We start from the raw sequence: 16350 nt of genomic DNA, 5'->3' as shown, positions 1-16350 counted from the left end.
CTCTTCTCGTTATTTTCATCTTAACACTAAAAATTAGGAGCCGAGGAAATGGGAGACGGGCAATTAAAGTGAGTTTTTGGTAGCACAAAAATTAAAAACTACCTTGGAAAATTGTCTTGTGATGTTTTGGCCAACAAAGCTTTCTTCTGTTTTCCTGATGATCCGAAGCCGTGACCAAAAAAACCTCTTTTAACGTACAGCACTGGAGTCTATTTTGGAAAGCAGAATGCTATTTCCAGGAGTGAGGGAATGGAAACATTAATATAGGGCAAGGCATTCGAAGTCTGCATCGGGCCTGGGTGATAGTGGCTCCCAGCGTACTTTGTAAGTGGAAAGCCGTACGCTGGAATTCAAAATTATTATCAACACTGCTTTGATGCCTACAGGTTGTACTTTTAACCCTTGTGTGGCTGCTTTGAAAATACAAATCTTTCAATTTAAAAAACAAAAAAAAAGCCAGAGAGTGCCATTCAAATCCACCCTCACCACTAGACATAAAAACTGAAAGGCCATGTATTTCATACGCTAATGAAATACGGTCATTCTGGTCACCAGGCATGTAGGAAGTCCTGAAACTGTACTAATATCAATGACTATGATCTTGAGTGCCTGCCTCCAGATGAATAAAAATTGTTGATGGCTTCTCATTTAATTCTCCCCAAATCATCCTACACCATGAGAAGGCCTGTTGCCCTTGGTTTTATGCACAGGGAGAGCAGGCTGGTGACACTGAGCAACTTGCCTTGCTAGGCCGATGAGGGAACCCACCAGGCAGTCTGAGCTCTTAAGCGTTTTGCCGAATTCCTTTCTATGTCCTGCGTGCTAAGGGTAAGCGTGATCTGCTCTCTATGCTCAAAGAGCTGGTTTTTCGATACAAATGGGCTCACGACTCAGAAACATTAAAGTATATAATCGCCTAGTGATTTTTAACTTATTTGATGAACATACATTATAGTCAGCATGAACCAAGAGAAAAAACGACATCGACATACGCTGATATGGCGGCTTGAGAGAATTATCCCCATCTTTCTGACTCCCTTTCCCCTCCTTTTTGGAGCTTGCATCTGATGCTTTAATCCCTATCTTTTTAAGTCTTTTTAAATTAAAATTGAACTCTTTTGATAACTCATATGCATATATATGCATGATTTATCATACACAATCTATAATAATCTATATTATAGGTTATACAATCTACAAGCTATATGATATAGATCATATATAATCTATACTACATAGATTTTATATATGCTATATATAAAATAAAATACATAATCACATATATTATAAATATATAATCATATATCTTTGATATATATAATCATATATTATATATTATACATATATAATTATATATGTGTATAATATATATGTTATATATATTATACATATATAATCATATATTATAATTATATATTATATATATTATACATACATAATCATATATTATAACTATATATAATCCAATATACATAACCAGGCCAATATCAGATGTGCATATATATTCTGATATTGGCCTGATTATTTGCTGTAGTGATAACAGCAGACTATAACCCTAGGCCCACTAGTGCAACTGACTCATAAATGATGTATGTAGCTAAATTCAAACAATAACAGAGTGTTATTAGGATGGGAAAAGCAACATAATCAGTTCTGGGGAAGGACTAAAATTCTAAAGAGCTCAAAATACTTCAAGCCTGGAATCAAATTCGCCCTCACAACCTCTCAAGTACAGAGTAGTGATCTAACAGGCTGGCACTGGGTTTCCTGTTTGGTGGTAAGCACCCCAAATGCAGCCCCCACCTGTTTTGCTGGCCTCTGCGTTCCTGGGACTTGGCACAGGGCTGGATCCGTAATATTGCCAGAGGACTTTTTGCAAAATGTTTAGACAAATGGATAATCATAAAATCAAAGGGTCTCGGAATTGGAGCCCCTAGAGTTTAAAAGGTCCAGCCAAGCAAGAGACAAGCAAACAAACATGTGAACCAAAGAGTTTAAGTTTCTTCTAGGAGTTCCCGTTGTGGTACAGCAGAAACAAATCTGACTAGGAACCATGAGGTTGTGGGTTCTATCCCTGGCCTTGCTCAGTGGGTTAAGGATCTGGCATTGCCCTGAGCTGTGGTGTAGGCCGGCAGCTGTAGCTCCGATTAGACCCCTAGCCTGGGAACCTACATGTGCTGTGGGTGCAGCCCTAAAAAGACAAAAACTAAAAATGAAAAATAAGTTTCTTCTATATCCATGTTGTCCATCCTACATGCTGAGTCTTCTCCACTATACTATGTTTGAAGAGACACTCGAAGAGCATTTTCTGGGTTAATGCACTGAAACCACACCACAGAGTGATGACAAGGTCATACAGCTAGGGTGAGCTATCTACCATCTTTTAATGCCCCGACAGGACACTTTGGCTTCGTAAGGCAATCTGCATTTGCCTGAATTTAAAGTCATGTTATTCCCCAACCTGAGTCTAATGGAAGAGGAGACAGTGCAATTCTTCCAGCTTCAAACAGGGGCAAAAGCTTGCTAAACCAAGCCTGATCTGCAGCCACTCATCCATACTAAGGAACTAGAAAGAAGAGACTTTGCTTCCTATAGCATCCTGAAAATGTTCTTTTACGTCTAAAAATCACACTTATTGTAAGAATGAACAAATAATGAATGAAAAAAAAAATTCCACTATCATGGCCCACACTGAATTTACCCCTGAAGACAGGATTTGGGGGTAGCTCGGTTGTATCAAATTGACAGATAATCTGAAAACCTTATGTCTGCCATGGCTCCCAGCCTCCTTCCCACCAAGCTTTTTACCAGACTTGACCCCTGTTCCTGGCCCTGCCCCCCATCTGGTGGAGGCGCTAATGAGCAGTGAAATGGCCAAAGGGCAGGCAGCAGGAGGGAGCAGGGAAAACAAAGGCAAAAAGGGGACAGGAGACGGGATCCTCTACAAACTCGACAATCAGTCTCTGGATAATAGAGCTGTCTGCAGCCATAAACAGAGCTGGTTGTAGGCTTTTGTGTTTTCCAACTCCAAATGCTTGACAGCCATTAGTTCTGCAAAGCATGTTCCTATCAAGCCTTTAAATGGGAGAAGAAGCCTAGGTACATAAAGCGACCTGCCCAAAGTACCCAGCTCATCGAGACCGTCTTCATCTCAGTCCAGAGAAGAAATGGGAGGCTTGATTAAATCCCGCTGGATTGAAATTTTGCCAAAAAGAGTGAACTATTTATGTCCAATATAGAAGAGTTTAGAATCAAGAATTCCTTGGTTTAAAAAAAAAAAATCTTAAAATAAAAACAGATTCCTCTCTTAAAAACAAAACAAACGTGTTTCTTGAAATGTGGAGGAATAGTCTGACCTATCCTACCTAGTTAAAACAGAATACATGGCATATTAGTTTTATTTATATATGATGTGAGGGTTTCCGGCATTTTAGAAATATTTACTGCCATCCATAAATACCCAGGTTTGGGGAAATATAGGTAAATATGTGTATGGCAGTATGGATAACATCTCAAATATATTTCCTGTCATAAAAAAATGGTCCTTGAATTTCATAGTACATGTCATTTAATTCGAGTGAAATTGAGATAACTGTCTTGGCCAGGATTTTACTGATCTGATTATTTTGGGCTGAGAAACAGGACATTTATTTGAACGGCCTCTTGTCTATAATCTGCCACTCAACCACAAGTGGGCGAAAAACATAATCTTCCTTGATTACAGTTTAATAAGACCCCATGGCCATTGTGGTATGTGGTAGCGTCATTTGAGTAGTGGGCCCCAGGGCCAATGTCTGTATAATCTTGAACAGTCAGGATGTGGTAGAAGCTGGTCAGGCCAAGCTGGATGACCAAAGAGAGCTGGATATCAGTCTCTTTGTTAAAGATATCATGATCATGAATTCAAAATTAAGAACGCACTTCGATACTGACACAAAAAAGAGACTGGATCAAAATACTAAATCCAATTCTTGCCTTCTGAGTATGACTTATGTATTACTGTTTTCATATTGAATGTTGCTTTTTTTTTTTTTTTTTTTGGCTGCACCCCTGGCATGCAGAAGTTCCCTGGCCAGGGATGGAACAGGCACCATAGCAGTGACCTGAGCCGCTGCAGTGACAGGGCACGTAACCCACTGTACCACAAGAAAGCTCCTAATCTTGCAATGTTAAACAATCATTTTAGTGAATTTTGCAGTAAGCTATTAAAAAAGAAAATTAACTTAAGTCACTCTTCTTGACAGAGTTCTGCTAGGGTTTGCATAAAAGTCCATTTTTACCGCAAAATGTTGCAAAGGAGATAGTTTCAGAAAATACAGCTTACTGATATTGAACACACTGCAAGCATCAGAAAGTCAATATTTTAATTACTGAGCACATGTCAAAAACTCATATGGGCTTTAGGGGAAGCTCTCCCAGTTTTTAAAGCATGTTGTTTTTACAAGTTTCTGAGGGAAAATGGTTTTGTCTTTACACACGCCATTAGTAGACAGTTTTTGATGTTCTATCAAAGTCATTTCTTTCCCTCTGACTCCAGTAAAAATTTACAATTATCTGCAATACATATTACTGGATATTCCTTTCTAAACATTGAAGAAATATTTTCAGTGTAAACAAAGCAAGTGTTAAATTACAAATGGCTAAAAGCTAATAAAGAAAAAAAAAGTAACAAACATCTGGAGGGGAAAAGTAATGGAAATCTAATGTTTTAACTTCAACATTAGATTTCCAGGTTCCTCAATACATTAATGCTGGGATTTTTTTAGAAGAAATCCAGAGTTTCCACCAGTCTAGTTGTAATAGGTTTCATTCTGATTTAGTGCCTCCTACTTGATCTTTAAATCATCACTTTAGTTTCTAGATTTCTACAAACTTAGCAAAACAAAAATCTCTCTTTGCCTATCTAGACTGTTTAACTAACAAATGAAATTACATCACTTTCCTGTGTAGCAGGAGCTCTTTAATAAAAGAAAGACAACTGTCCCCCAAAAGAGATGGAATGGAAATGAATGTTTTTAAATTAACACACTGCATACACTCGGTTACCAAATAAAAAGAATCAGCAACGTGAGAAAACAGCTGGGGTTTGTTAGTAACGTTCTAGTGACCAATTGAAGTTATGCTTCAGCATCTGGACCTTGGGTCAATTTCTAGGTCAATTTCAGTATCTCCAGAATGATTTTCTTTCTTTACAAACCATTAATTCATATTGGGGAGTATTTCCCTTCTGTTGTTAATTTCCGTTCTCATAAAGATATTCTGAAAACAAAACACCTACAAACATCTCTGGTTCCCACTGATTTATTCTTTATTGTTTTGTCCTTGCTTCTTTTCCTCCAGAAGCACTAGCTGCTTCACCAAACAACATCTGGATGGAGCTTTTCACATGCAAGGTTAACATCTTCATTATTTCACTGCATTCTTAAGTCTTAGCCTCCCTCTAAAACTTTTTCCAAGTATTTTCCATCCCCAAATCAGTTAGGCGATGAGCTCCTTTCTAAGGTAAAAAATCGAGATATGCAAATAAATATGAAATGCCTAGTTTCAATTGGAGGAAGGTCTGACTGGTGGAATTCTACACAGGTTCTGAGACACCAAGAACACCTCTCACTTGCCTCATTGAGGCAAACAGCAGAAATGCTACTTTTCAAACTGATGAACACAACACGACATCAAACCTCTACCATGAGATGAAAGGCTTATAGGCTGTAATTTAAGTTTTTTCCTTACCTGCAAATAGATTTAAAATGTTTTTTAGTATTATTTATAAGTGATTCTAAAATTTGATGATATTCAGGATAGATACATTGAAGATATAATGGTATGTGTACTTGGTGGTTTGATGCATAAGTGACACCCCTCTCCATGTGTAACTACAGGTAGTTATAGGTAATCAGGGTTTAGGCTGTAGCTGATGTCTACAGGAAAGTGTACAGTGTAATCGATAACAATGTTTAACATTTATTGAGCACTTACTATGTTCTAGGCCTTTTATTAAGCCCTTTGCATCATTACCTTATTGAATCCTCACATAACAAACAATACGAGAAATAGCCCACTTTTTTAAAAGTGAGGAAACTGGACCTTTAAAATGGAAAGCAGAACTATCCTATGACCCAGCAATTTCACTCCTGAGTATTTATCCAAAAAATGAAAACATTAATTCAAAAAGATACATGCACTATCATGTTCATAGCAGAACTATTTAGAAGTGCCAAGACATGGAAACAACCTAAATGTCTAGTCCATTGACAGACAAACGGGTAAAGAAGATATTGTGTACACACACACACACACACACACACACACACAGGACTACTATATGGCCATAAAAAGAATGAAATTTTGGAGGATATTATGCTAAGTGAAACAGAGAAAGATAAATACTATAGGATATCACTTACACGTGGAATCTAAAAAATAAAACTAACTAATGAATATTAAAAAAAAAAAAGTCTCACTGGAGTTCCCATCATGGTGCAGCGGAAACGAATCCGATGAGGAACCATGAGGTTGTAGGTTTGATCCTTGTCCTCACTCAGTGGGCTAAGGATCCAGCATTGCCGTGAGCTGTGGTGTAGGTTGCAGATGCGGCTTGGATCCTGCGTTGCTGTGGCTATGGTGTAGGCTGGCAGCTACAGCTCCAATTAGACCCCTAGCCTGGGAACCCCCATATGCTGCAGGTGCAGCCTTAAAAAGATGAAAGGCCAAAAAAAAAAAAAAAAAGTCTCACTGATAGAACAAAAGAATAGCTACCAGTAGGGACAGGTAAAGAGAGAGGGGTAAGACAGGGATCAAGGATTAAAGTAAAAACAACTGTGAATAAAATAAGCTCTACATGTGACATAGGGAATATAGCTAAGATTTTATAATAACTATAAATGGAATGTAACCTTTAAAAATTGTGAACCCTTATGCTATACACCTGAAACATATACTATTGTACATCAACTCTATCTCAGTGAAAAATATCTCTCAACGTTAAAATTATGTTTTAAAATGCCAGTTCAAGATGCCAGTTAGTCAAGTGATGGAGCAGAATTTGAACCCAAGCCACCTGAATCCAGAGCCTGAGCTCCTGACTCTAAGACCAGGAGAAAAGTTAGGTCTCACTTCTCTCTCCTTCATTTACCTCTCACCTGCTCCATACCAAAAAAAAAAAAAAAAAAAAAAAAAAAAAAGTGAAGGCCAGAGCAGCTCATCAGAATAGCTCTGCAATAGGATTCAAACTCAGGAATAAATAGAGAGAGAGAAATCCTTTAGTTACTACAGAAGAGCTCTTAACCAAAATCTAGTTCAGGTCCTCCCTGGACAGGTCAACATGCCATTCCCTGCAGGAGCAAGATGGGCACAAACTTCTCTTCTACATCCACATACTTTTGGCTCATCAACCTGGGAGTAATTTACCCCGGGCTGATCCCAACCCCATCGGGTGACGGGCTTAGCCCGTCGGTATCTTCTTCTTCCAGGCCTGTCACTGTTACCTGACACTATGAAATGTACAAGACGTCTTTCCCAAAGCAAAAGAACTTGAAAACAAAACAACCCAGAAGAATAAAAGGGGAGCCATTTGGCTTTTAGGCCCTGCACCTAGTAAATCCTGTCAGTGCCAAACTCTATTTCTAATACAAGGAAATCAGGGAATGACACCGTTGGAAAGAATTGAACTTGCTGTAAAGTATAAGGCTCATTTCCTATGGAAAATGCAATAATTTATTTCTTTAGTACAAGCTTTCCAGGAAAGCATGCCATTGAACCGAGTGCCTTACTGTGACTGGCTGCACACTTCACCCAGCAGAATATACACAAGCAGAGAGGAAACACGCTGTCTAGAAAAAAAATACACAATTTCCTTTTATTTCCTTTTCGAAGGAGCACAACTCTTTTTGGGGAACAAATCAGGGTCTTGTAACAGTTTGCTACACACTAGTTTCCATTCTCACAGCCAGTAAAAATTAGAAACCACCAAAGAGTCAATGAGGATGGCCCACTTATACCCAGAAAGGCAAGGGTTTTTGTTGTGGGTGCTACCTATGGGCTGCTTATCCAACATGAAGGTCTTCCCCAAATAAGCAAGAATCCATTCAGGAAAAAATATAGAGAGAGAGATCCTTTAATTACTACATATGTTATTCCAGCTTGGCTGAAACATTAGCTGTGTGAGGATGGGTGGTGGGAAAGAAAGGCATAAAAAGAAGTGTGTCTAAACTACAGGAACCTCAAAGAGCTAGGGAACACTGTCATCGAGTCAGCGGCCAGCCGTGGATCCATACAAAGTTTCTAGCAAGAGTAGTGACGTGACTAAACCCTACACAGGTTAACTGGCAAACATTAGATAGGAGCCAAACATAGAAAAGATGAAAAGTAGAAAGACCAATTCAGAGGCAAGACATGAAACTTAAGGGTCCACCTATGGTGAGTTCATGAAGGAGAGGTGGTATACCTATACAAAGGAATATTACTCGCCAGAGAAAAAAGGAAGTCCTGCCAGTTGCATGGATGGACCTTGAGGACATCATGCTTAGAGAACTAGGTCACAGAGAGGAAGACAAATGTGATATGTATTTATGGAATCTAAAATTGCTAAACTTATAAAACCAGATGGTAGAATGGTGGTTGCCAGGGGCTGGAGGACAGTGAGGAAGCATTGGTCAAAGTGTGCAAACTTCTAGTGTTAAGTTCTGGGGATCTGGCATGGTGATTGTAGCTAACAATACTGTATTATATACTTGAAAGTTGCTATGAGAGTAGATCTTAGATATTCTCATCATAAAAAAATAAACGGTAATTACGTGAGATGGCGGAGGTGGTAACTAATACTGCTATGGTAATTGTTTTGTAATAGATAAGCATCAAATCAACAGGTTATATTCCTTAAACTTATACAATGTTATATGGCAATGAAATCTCAATAAAGTTGGGAGGTGGGAGGCCACACCTGATGGAAGCTGTCATGCTGGTTAACTTTCATTGTATTTGCTTACCACTTATTTCATTTCATTTCGGCAACATTAATCTCATGACTTCGAAGAAAACTCTTGCTCATTTCGTGGTCCATAAGAAAGTTTATACAGGTTTGTTTTTTTTCATTGATAAGGTCAATGAGATAAGATGTCCTTGTAAAGGTCTGATGCTTAGAAAATGGCAGACTCACATTTGATATATATGCCAGAGCCAACTTAGTCAACAGTGTGCTCACTGGCATATAATGGAAGTGGCACTTTCTGACTTCTGCGATTAAGTCAAAAAAAGCCTGGCTTGCAGCTTTTTCATGTGGGAGCTCCTAACCTCTCTTTGGGAGCTCTGAGTGCAGGTCAGAAGGCTGCCTACCCGATACCACCAAGTTGGAAAGGCCAGGGAGGTGGGTGCTCCAGAGGAAATGCCCAGATGCACCCAGACCTTAAGCTAACTCTGCAAAAACACCAGGCCTGTGAATGAAGATGCCTCCAGATTCCACGCCAAGCATGAGAGGTACCACCAGTCCCTTGAGTCCTCCCAGCTAAGGTCCCAGATATCTTGAAGCAGAAACAAACCTTTCTTGCACCCTGTCCATGTCTGTTGCATTCCTGACCTCAAAAATCCATGAGCTTTTTTTTTTTTTTTTTTTTTTTTTTTACATTATTAAGTTTGGGGGTGGTTGAAGAGCAGTAACAGGTAACTGAAACCATATGTCCAACAAGAGAGGTATTAAACCCACTGGTTATGGAGCCCACACCTGGAATATGATACTTAGCTCTGGATAACATATTTCAAAAGACAAAAAGACAAGCATACTCAGAGGAGAATAAGAAGAATGTTCCTTTATGGGAAAAAGTTGAAAGGATTAGAGATATTCAAACCAGATAAGAGAACAAAGAGCATGATAACTTCACATATTTAAAGAGCTATCACAAGTAAAAGTAATACAATTACTCTGCATCCTCCCAGGAGGGAGGCGTGGAGACAGAGATTGGAAATAAGAGGCATTCAGGTGGAAGAATTTTCTAATGTTCAGAGCTTTCCAGGAAAGAAGAAGCAGACTTAAGAGGTCATGATTTTCCCAACACTGGAGGTAATCAAGCAGGGTCTGGAGGATCACCACCTAGTGGGTTGGTTTGGAGAGAATTCATTTATTGACAGAAGGTTGTTTGAGATTTTTTGTTGTTTGGTTGGTTTTTTATGGCGGCACCTGTGGCATATGGAAGTTCTTAGGCCAGAGGTGGAATCTGAGCTGCAGCTGAGACAATGGCAGATCTTTAACCCACTGTGCCAGGCTGGGGATCAGACCCTCACCACCATGCCACTGTATTCGGATTCTTAACCCACTGCACCACGGTGGGAACACAGGCCCAGAAGACGGAATGAAATGCTTTTACTTTAGGGTTACACTGTAACACTGAGATGTTCTTTTTGTTTGTTTGTTTGTCTTTTTGTCTTTTTAGGGTCGCACACACCACATGTGGAGGTTCCCAGGCTAGGGGTCCAATCGGAGCTGTTGCTGCCGGCCTCTGCCACAGCCACAGCAATGCCAGATCCCAGCCGCATCTGCAACCTACACCACAGCTCACAGCAACGCCGGATCCTTAACCCACTGAGCAAGGCCAGGGATCGAACCGGCAACCTCATGGTTCCTAGTCGAATTCATTTCCGCTGTGCCACGATGGGAACTCCTGAGATGCTCTTAATCGAAAGATCATCCCCATTTTCTTACGCTAAGAAATCTAACCCCAATACACGTTGAGCAGAGGGGGGGGAAATACAAAATGAATAAACTGAATGAAAGTATAACTAGAAAGGGATGCAGAATTCTAGAGGAGAGAGGAATGGAACACTAATAGGAAACTGCAATCCAGCATTGCAGCAAAGGAACTTCAGAGAAAGACAAAGCATGAAGGCCTTTGGAAGGAAGGCCAAAGATCCCATCAAAGATAATCCTGGATAGAGACGATGTCTTTATCTTTCCTGAGAATCAGTTTTATTCGTTTGTAGGACCTTTCTCCTAAGTCAGTGGGAAAGACAAATCAGAAGGACAACATGATGCTGTAGCAGCATTGAGAACAAAGTTAATGTGGTAAAATTAGCAAAGCTCTTCAGCAATCAAGTGAACTTCTTGGCCTCAGAAAGAAATAGGATCGGAGTTTCCTTGTGGTGCAGCTGGTTAAAGATCTGGTGCTGTCATTGCAGAGCCTCAGGTTGCTGCTACACTTGTGGGTTCAATCCCTGGCCTGGGAACTTTCACAGGCTGTGGGTGCAGCCAAAACAAAAAACCAAAAACAAAAAGATACAGGATTTGTGTGCCTATGAGGTCAAGTGCACCTGCAATGCAAGCCACCGTCTGGACAACATCCGTATGTAGGAGTGACTATAAGGCAGAGCAAGAACAACTGGAAATTAAAACCTGGATTCTTAACAAAGGCAATGCGAAAAGGAAAACACAAACCATCTAGAAAATGAGATGCACCCAAAGCAAAGCCATCCAGGAAACAACACAAAGAAATGAAAAGAAAGAGTTAAAAAGTTATCTCATGCACATTTCATCTGAATTTTATCACCATTTGTAATCAACTTCCAAGGTTTCATAATACCCTTTAACCTTAGTTACCCAACCCAGGGAACAAGTCATCTCATTGTTACCCCCACGTGAAGGAAGAGTGGAGACTCTTTTCATGTTGATAAGAGACAGAAAAAGGAGACACTCCCAGGAAAGAAAAGTGTTTTAAGAGTAAACTCCTGGAGCCTGAGGCTAAGGAGCTGTGATAATGTGGAGCTTGTATTAACCCTTTCAAAGATTCATCAAACCGGAAGTTAAAAGAAATTCGTGTAATTCATAAAATAGAATTCATTTCATTTTAAAAAAAAGAAAAAGAGAGACAAAGTTTTCATTACCAAAGAAAAAAAAAAAAAAGAACAAAAATTTTATCTTATTACTCACCCATTTCCTAGGTCTGCCTCTTGGCCGTTTTTCTCCAGTGGCTTCTGCTTTCTGCAAAATGCAAAAGGAAGTCGTATCATTTCCTACCTGACATTATTTAGAAGTGCTGCACCAAGGGACAGATTTCAGGGAAGAAAGTTCTGGTTTGCAGATGAGGTATTACACTGCTTTAACAATCTCCTTCTCCTTGAAGGTTCATCTTCTCCATTTTTCATTGCATGACGTAAACAGATATGTATGCAACACGCACCCTAAAAGACTCCCCTGGAGTGATCTATGAAATGCATGAAAATGCTTTTAAAAAGCCATTTTGCCCTTATCTCCATCCATAATAAGAAATTATTCCTACATATCCATAATTACGTAAAGTAGTATTTCGAAAATTAATGTTTTAAGCTCCTTAGCCCACCTCCTTTTCACCTGCACCCACGGCATATGGACGTTTCCAGGCCAGGGATTGAATCTGAACAGAGGCTGTGACTTAGGCCACAGCTGTGCCAACACCTGATCCTTAACCCGATGCACCACAGGGAGAACTCCCAGTATTTAGAAAAGTAATGTTTCTTAAATGATAATTGTCCTTCCATATCACAACTAAAATTGCAAAAATTAGCACTGATAAATTGCTTCACAATTTACAAAGCAGTTTACACCTACATTGCTAGTCAAAAGCACATCTAAATGTGAGTAAGAACACACAGGCTTCTAGCTCAAAAAAACAAATATTTGCATACTTCTACATAGTTAATTTCCTATTCTTTGCCCCAAACAGTCACCTGTCAATCAGTCCACTCAAAGCAGAGAGAAAAAAAAAAAAAAAAAAAGCTGGCAGAAGTCATCACTGTTTGTCCCTGAGATGGAAACTAGGGAAGCTAAAAATAATAACAAAAATATATATTATCAACAATTCCACACTTAACACAGACCTGACATGAATATATTTCTAACTAGCTTGAAAGTGTGTTTCATTGTTTCACTTCACAGAAGATTCTTCTGGTATTGCAGTTGTTTTTTTGCTTTTGAGTCAAATTTTCGTATTTTAAAGCAATTTCCCTGTGTTTATCACCCCTACTCCAATTCCTAAACACACTAACACACACACATCATATACACTTTCTATAAAAATACATATTAATAATTTCAGGATAAAGAAAACCTAGTGCACAGTCTGCTGCATATGAGCATCATCTCAAGGCCATATAAACACAAAAATATAGGTAACCTCTGCCAGATTTTCGGTTTTATTACCTGGGTTAGCAGCCAGTAAGTAGCTGGTACAAAGGTACTTAAATTACCTGTTATAACTGTCTACTATGCCAAATGACTCTCCTTTCTCTCTTCAGTCTACCTGGTAAAAACAGATGGAAAGAAATGATACATAGATAGATGATAGATAGATAGACAGACAGATAGACAGACAGATAAATACATACATACATTCATACATACATAGAAACATAGATACTTAGACAGACAAAATAAGCCACAGGATTTCTTGCCAAATAGTAGTTTCCCGACCTGGCATTACAATTTAACAGGTGCCATGAACGAACCCAAACTTTGGAAGATTACAGTGTTAGTTCACATTTACTGAGCACTTAAAATACCCTAGGCACCGGAGGAAGTCATTTGTACATGTTATTTCAATCTTTGCAACAGCCTTATAAGGTAGGTATTATTTCTCTTATTTTGCAGATGAGCAACTAAGTCTTAGGTGAGGCCAAGGACTCTGGTCACTGGTGAAGGGCAAGGCCCAGGATTTGAACCCAGTTCTGTTGGACTTTGAAGCCTGGGCTCCTTACCCTCCAATGTTTTGGCCCTTCAGCGTAGATGCATTTGCTACTTTTAAATACTTACTTAATTCAAATTGTCAATGATTCAGCTCCACCTAAGCCTCAGATTTAGGCACTCTGAATCATTGTTTACTACTTTGAATGGCTCCACAAAGGAATCATTTATTGTCAGAGGTTGGCGGTCCTGTCTTATGTTCAGTCATAAGGGCATGAATTAAGTGAAAGCCAGGAGTGCCTGTGAATCACACTCTTTCTGAGTGTTGTCTCAGGGAGAGAGGGTGGTATGTAGACACACAGACTCTAATTTGGAAAGCCAAGTTTCCAATCCCTGCTCTGCTGTGTTAGCTTTATGGCTTCGGGCAGGTCCCTGAAAATCTTCATTTGGCTTCAGGTATGAAATGGAGATAACACCTCCTCCAAGGAGTGAGGTGACCTCATCTTAAATGAGGTGCTCAATAAATGTTCTTCCACTCTTAACGAGATAGAACTCTTGAAGGGCAAGTCTTCCTTCAAGTTAGTCCAATCTCATAGAAGTTTCAGTCAATGCAAATATTCCATTACACCCACCTGTCACCTTGAGAATGAAGCTTTTAAGAAACCCTATGGCTAGTACATTTTGAGTTATGTGAGTACAAGTTCCCTAATACAGTAGCAGTGTCTGATTTAATTTTGGGGAGCAACTTTAAGATTGTACAGTTGACTCAGTAGTAAATTACACAAACATGGAAGAGAGAAATTCTTTTTAATGGGCTTGGGGTTGGTAGGTGGGGTTGAGAGCAGGAGACTACTGATCTCGAAGGCCAACACCTGCCCCACCAGGCTCTTTTGTATGTTCCAGAGGCCATGATGGGATCTGGGTGTATCTGAAATCTGTTGAAGAGAGGGGTTGTTTTCTAAAAGGGTTTCACTGCATCTCGAAGTTAGAGAAAGCACATCTTGCAAAGAGAGAGGAAAGCCCTGCAAAGGAGAGGACTTTAAACCGAGCATCCCATTTACAAAAAGTCTATTCAAAAATAAAATTCACGCCATTAACTAAAGGGCAAAATATCACGATTATCACTTGGACTTGTTAAAAGCAAACTTGCCCCTTGGTCTTGGGGCCAGTATTACATGTAAACCGAAACCCTCTTCTGAGACGACGTCTAGAAGAAACACATTAGCTGTGCTGTGTGGCGTCGATCTGGGAGGTTTTCATTGTTCCTTAAAACCCACATTATTTAATCATTGTGATCAAACTTCACAAAGGCTGCAAAACCAGTTAGGATTTTAGTTTGTAAACCAGCATAGATCCAGGAATTTTACATATTGGAAAACACTGGGTTTAACTTTTTTTTCCCCCTGTGTTTAACGCCCTTCAGGATATTATTTTTCAATAGAAAACAAACAAAACATTTGGGGGGCTTGTTTTGTTTTTAATATGTCAGCATATGCAATACTGTGGAAGTGTATATTTGGTTTTTCTTCGCCAGAGTGGAATTTGGTTCCATGCTACAAAACCCATGTATAATTGAGACAATAACTGATTCTAAGTATTTAACTGCTTATCTCAGGGTGGGAGTATAGGTGTAGGGAGAGAGGGTGGGAATTCTGCATTTGCAAGAACTGAAATTTCAGACCATCCCCAGCCCTGTTATACGAATATTCGCAACTATCACATGTTAAAGGTGTGATCTCTCCTTGGCCTGTCTTCATTCACAGTTTTGCCTTTTTACCAAAAGTTTCGATTCAGAGCCGTATATTTAATTTTACAATATGTTTTAGAAGTGAGTTCATGAGAGCGGGGAAGAATGGGAAATGGGAAGTGTAATTATTTCCTTCTCGAAGAAGTCCTGGTACTCCAGGCTCTTACATGTATTCCACACTGAAAAAATTAATGAGGGAAGGAAATCAATCTAGCAACAACAACTCTTGAACTTGGAAAAACAGTGTTTAGCATCAGTGTCTTGGTGACTACCATGTGCTCCCGACACATTCATTGCATGAAGGAAGGAAGCAAAGAAACTCTGGTGTTTGCATCACGTGGATATCCTGTAACCCTCTCCCCACCAGGATTCTACAGCTTGGTAGGGCTTTAGATACCACTTTGTTCAGCCCCTTCATTTAACAAACAAAAAAAATTCTGGATGTGTTATGTTCTCTAAAGGCATACACAGGGTATGTGGGCACAGGTTACAAGAGACGCCTATTTCCCATCCCTTTATAAGCTTGCAGAGCACTACACTCCAAAGGTTTCTTAAAACCTAACTTCCAGCCTACATTTCTGTAGGTTGGAGATAACTAATCTACCTGGTAGCAAATATTTTACAAGGTATTTGAGAGCACACAGTAAGAGTAGGAAAGATCATAAGCTTTAAAATTAGATTTGGGGTTTTTTTGGTTGGTTTTTGCTTTTTTAAAAATTTTCTAGGGCCACACCTGTGGCATATGGAAGTTCCCAGGCTAGGGGACGAACTGGAGGTACAGCTGCTGGCCTGCACCACAGCCACAGCAACGCGGGATCCGAGTCCTGTTTGCAACCTACACCACAGCTCAGGGCCACGCCAGATCTCCGACCTACTACGCAAGGCTAGGGATCTAACCTGAATCCTCAAGGACAGTAGTCAGAGTCGTTTCCACTGAGCCATGACGGCAACTCCCTAGATTAGA

General features: G+C 39.6%; 1 protein-coding gene and 2 long non-coding RNA genes across 8 annotated transcripts in view; 2 read left to right on the top strand and 1 right to left on the bottom strand.

Moving 5' to 3' along the window:
- The window catches only part of LOC146403307 (uncharacterized), an 897172-nt gene that overhangs the window by 76107 nt on the left and 804715 nt on the right, over positions 1-16350 (top strand). The window lies entirely within an intron of this gene.
- The window catches only part of LOC106507220 (uncharacterized), a 356536-nt gene that overhangs the window by 34319 nt on the left and 305867 nt on the right, over positions 1-16350 (top strand). The window lies entirely within an intron of this gene.
- Positions 1-16350, bottom strand: part of HMGA2 (high mobility group AT-hook 2) — a 144715-nt gene that overhangs the window by 117613 nt on the left and 10752 nt on the right. For 2 of the 3 annotated variants that reach the window (XR_014803529.1, XM_005663957.4), the window contains exon 3: positions 11912-11962. Coding sequence is in view for 1 of the 3 variants with exons in the window: in XM_005663957.4 (XP_005664014.1) it covers positions 11912-11962 (51 nt within the window). In the remaining 2 variants the exon portion in view is untranslated. Of the gene's footprint in view, positions 1-9000; positions 11963-16350 lie in introns of those variants that run through there. The other variant, XR_014803528.1, reaches the window with a different exon arrangement.

The sequence above is a fragment of the Sus scrofa genome, chromosome 5 (genome assembly GCF_054392235.1).
Source record: "Sus scrofa isolate SSC_HxYL_T2T_F1_AM1 chromosome 5, Sscrofa_HxYL_maternal_Yorkshire_Landrace_v2.0, whole genome shotgun sequence".
Taxonomy (NCBI): domain Eukaryota; kingdom Metazoa; phylum Chordata; class Mammalia; order Artiodactyla; family Suidae; genus Sus; species Sus scrofa.
The sequence above is the reverse complement of the archived record's forward strand: the minus strand, read 5'-3'. Positions and strand labels throughout refer to the sequence as shown.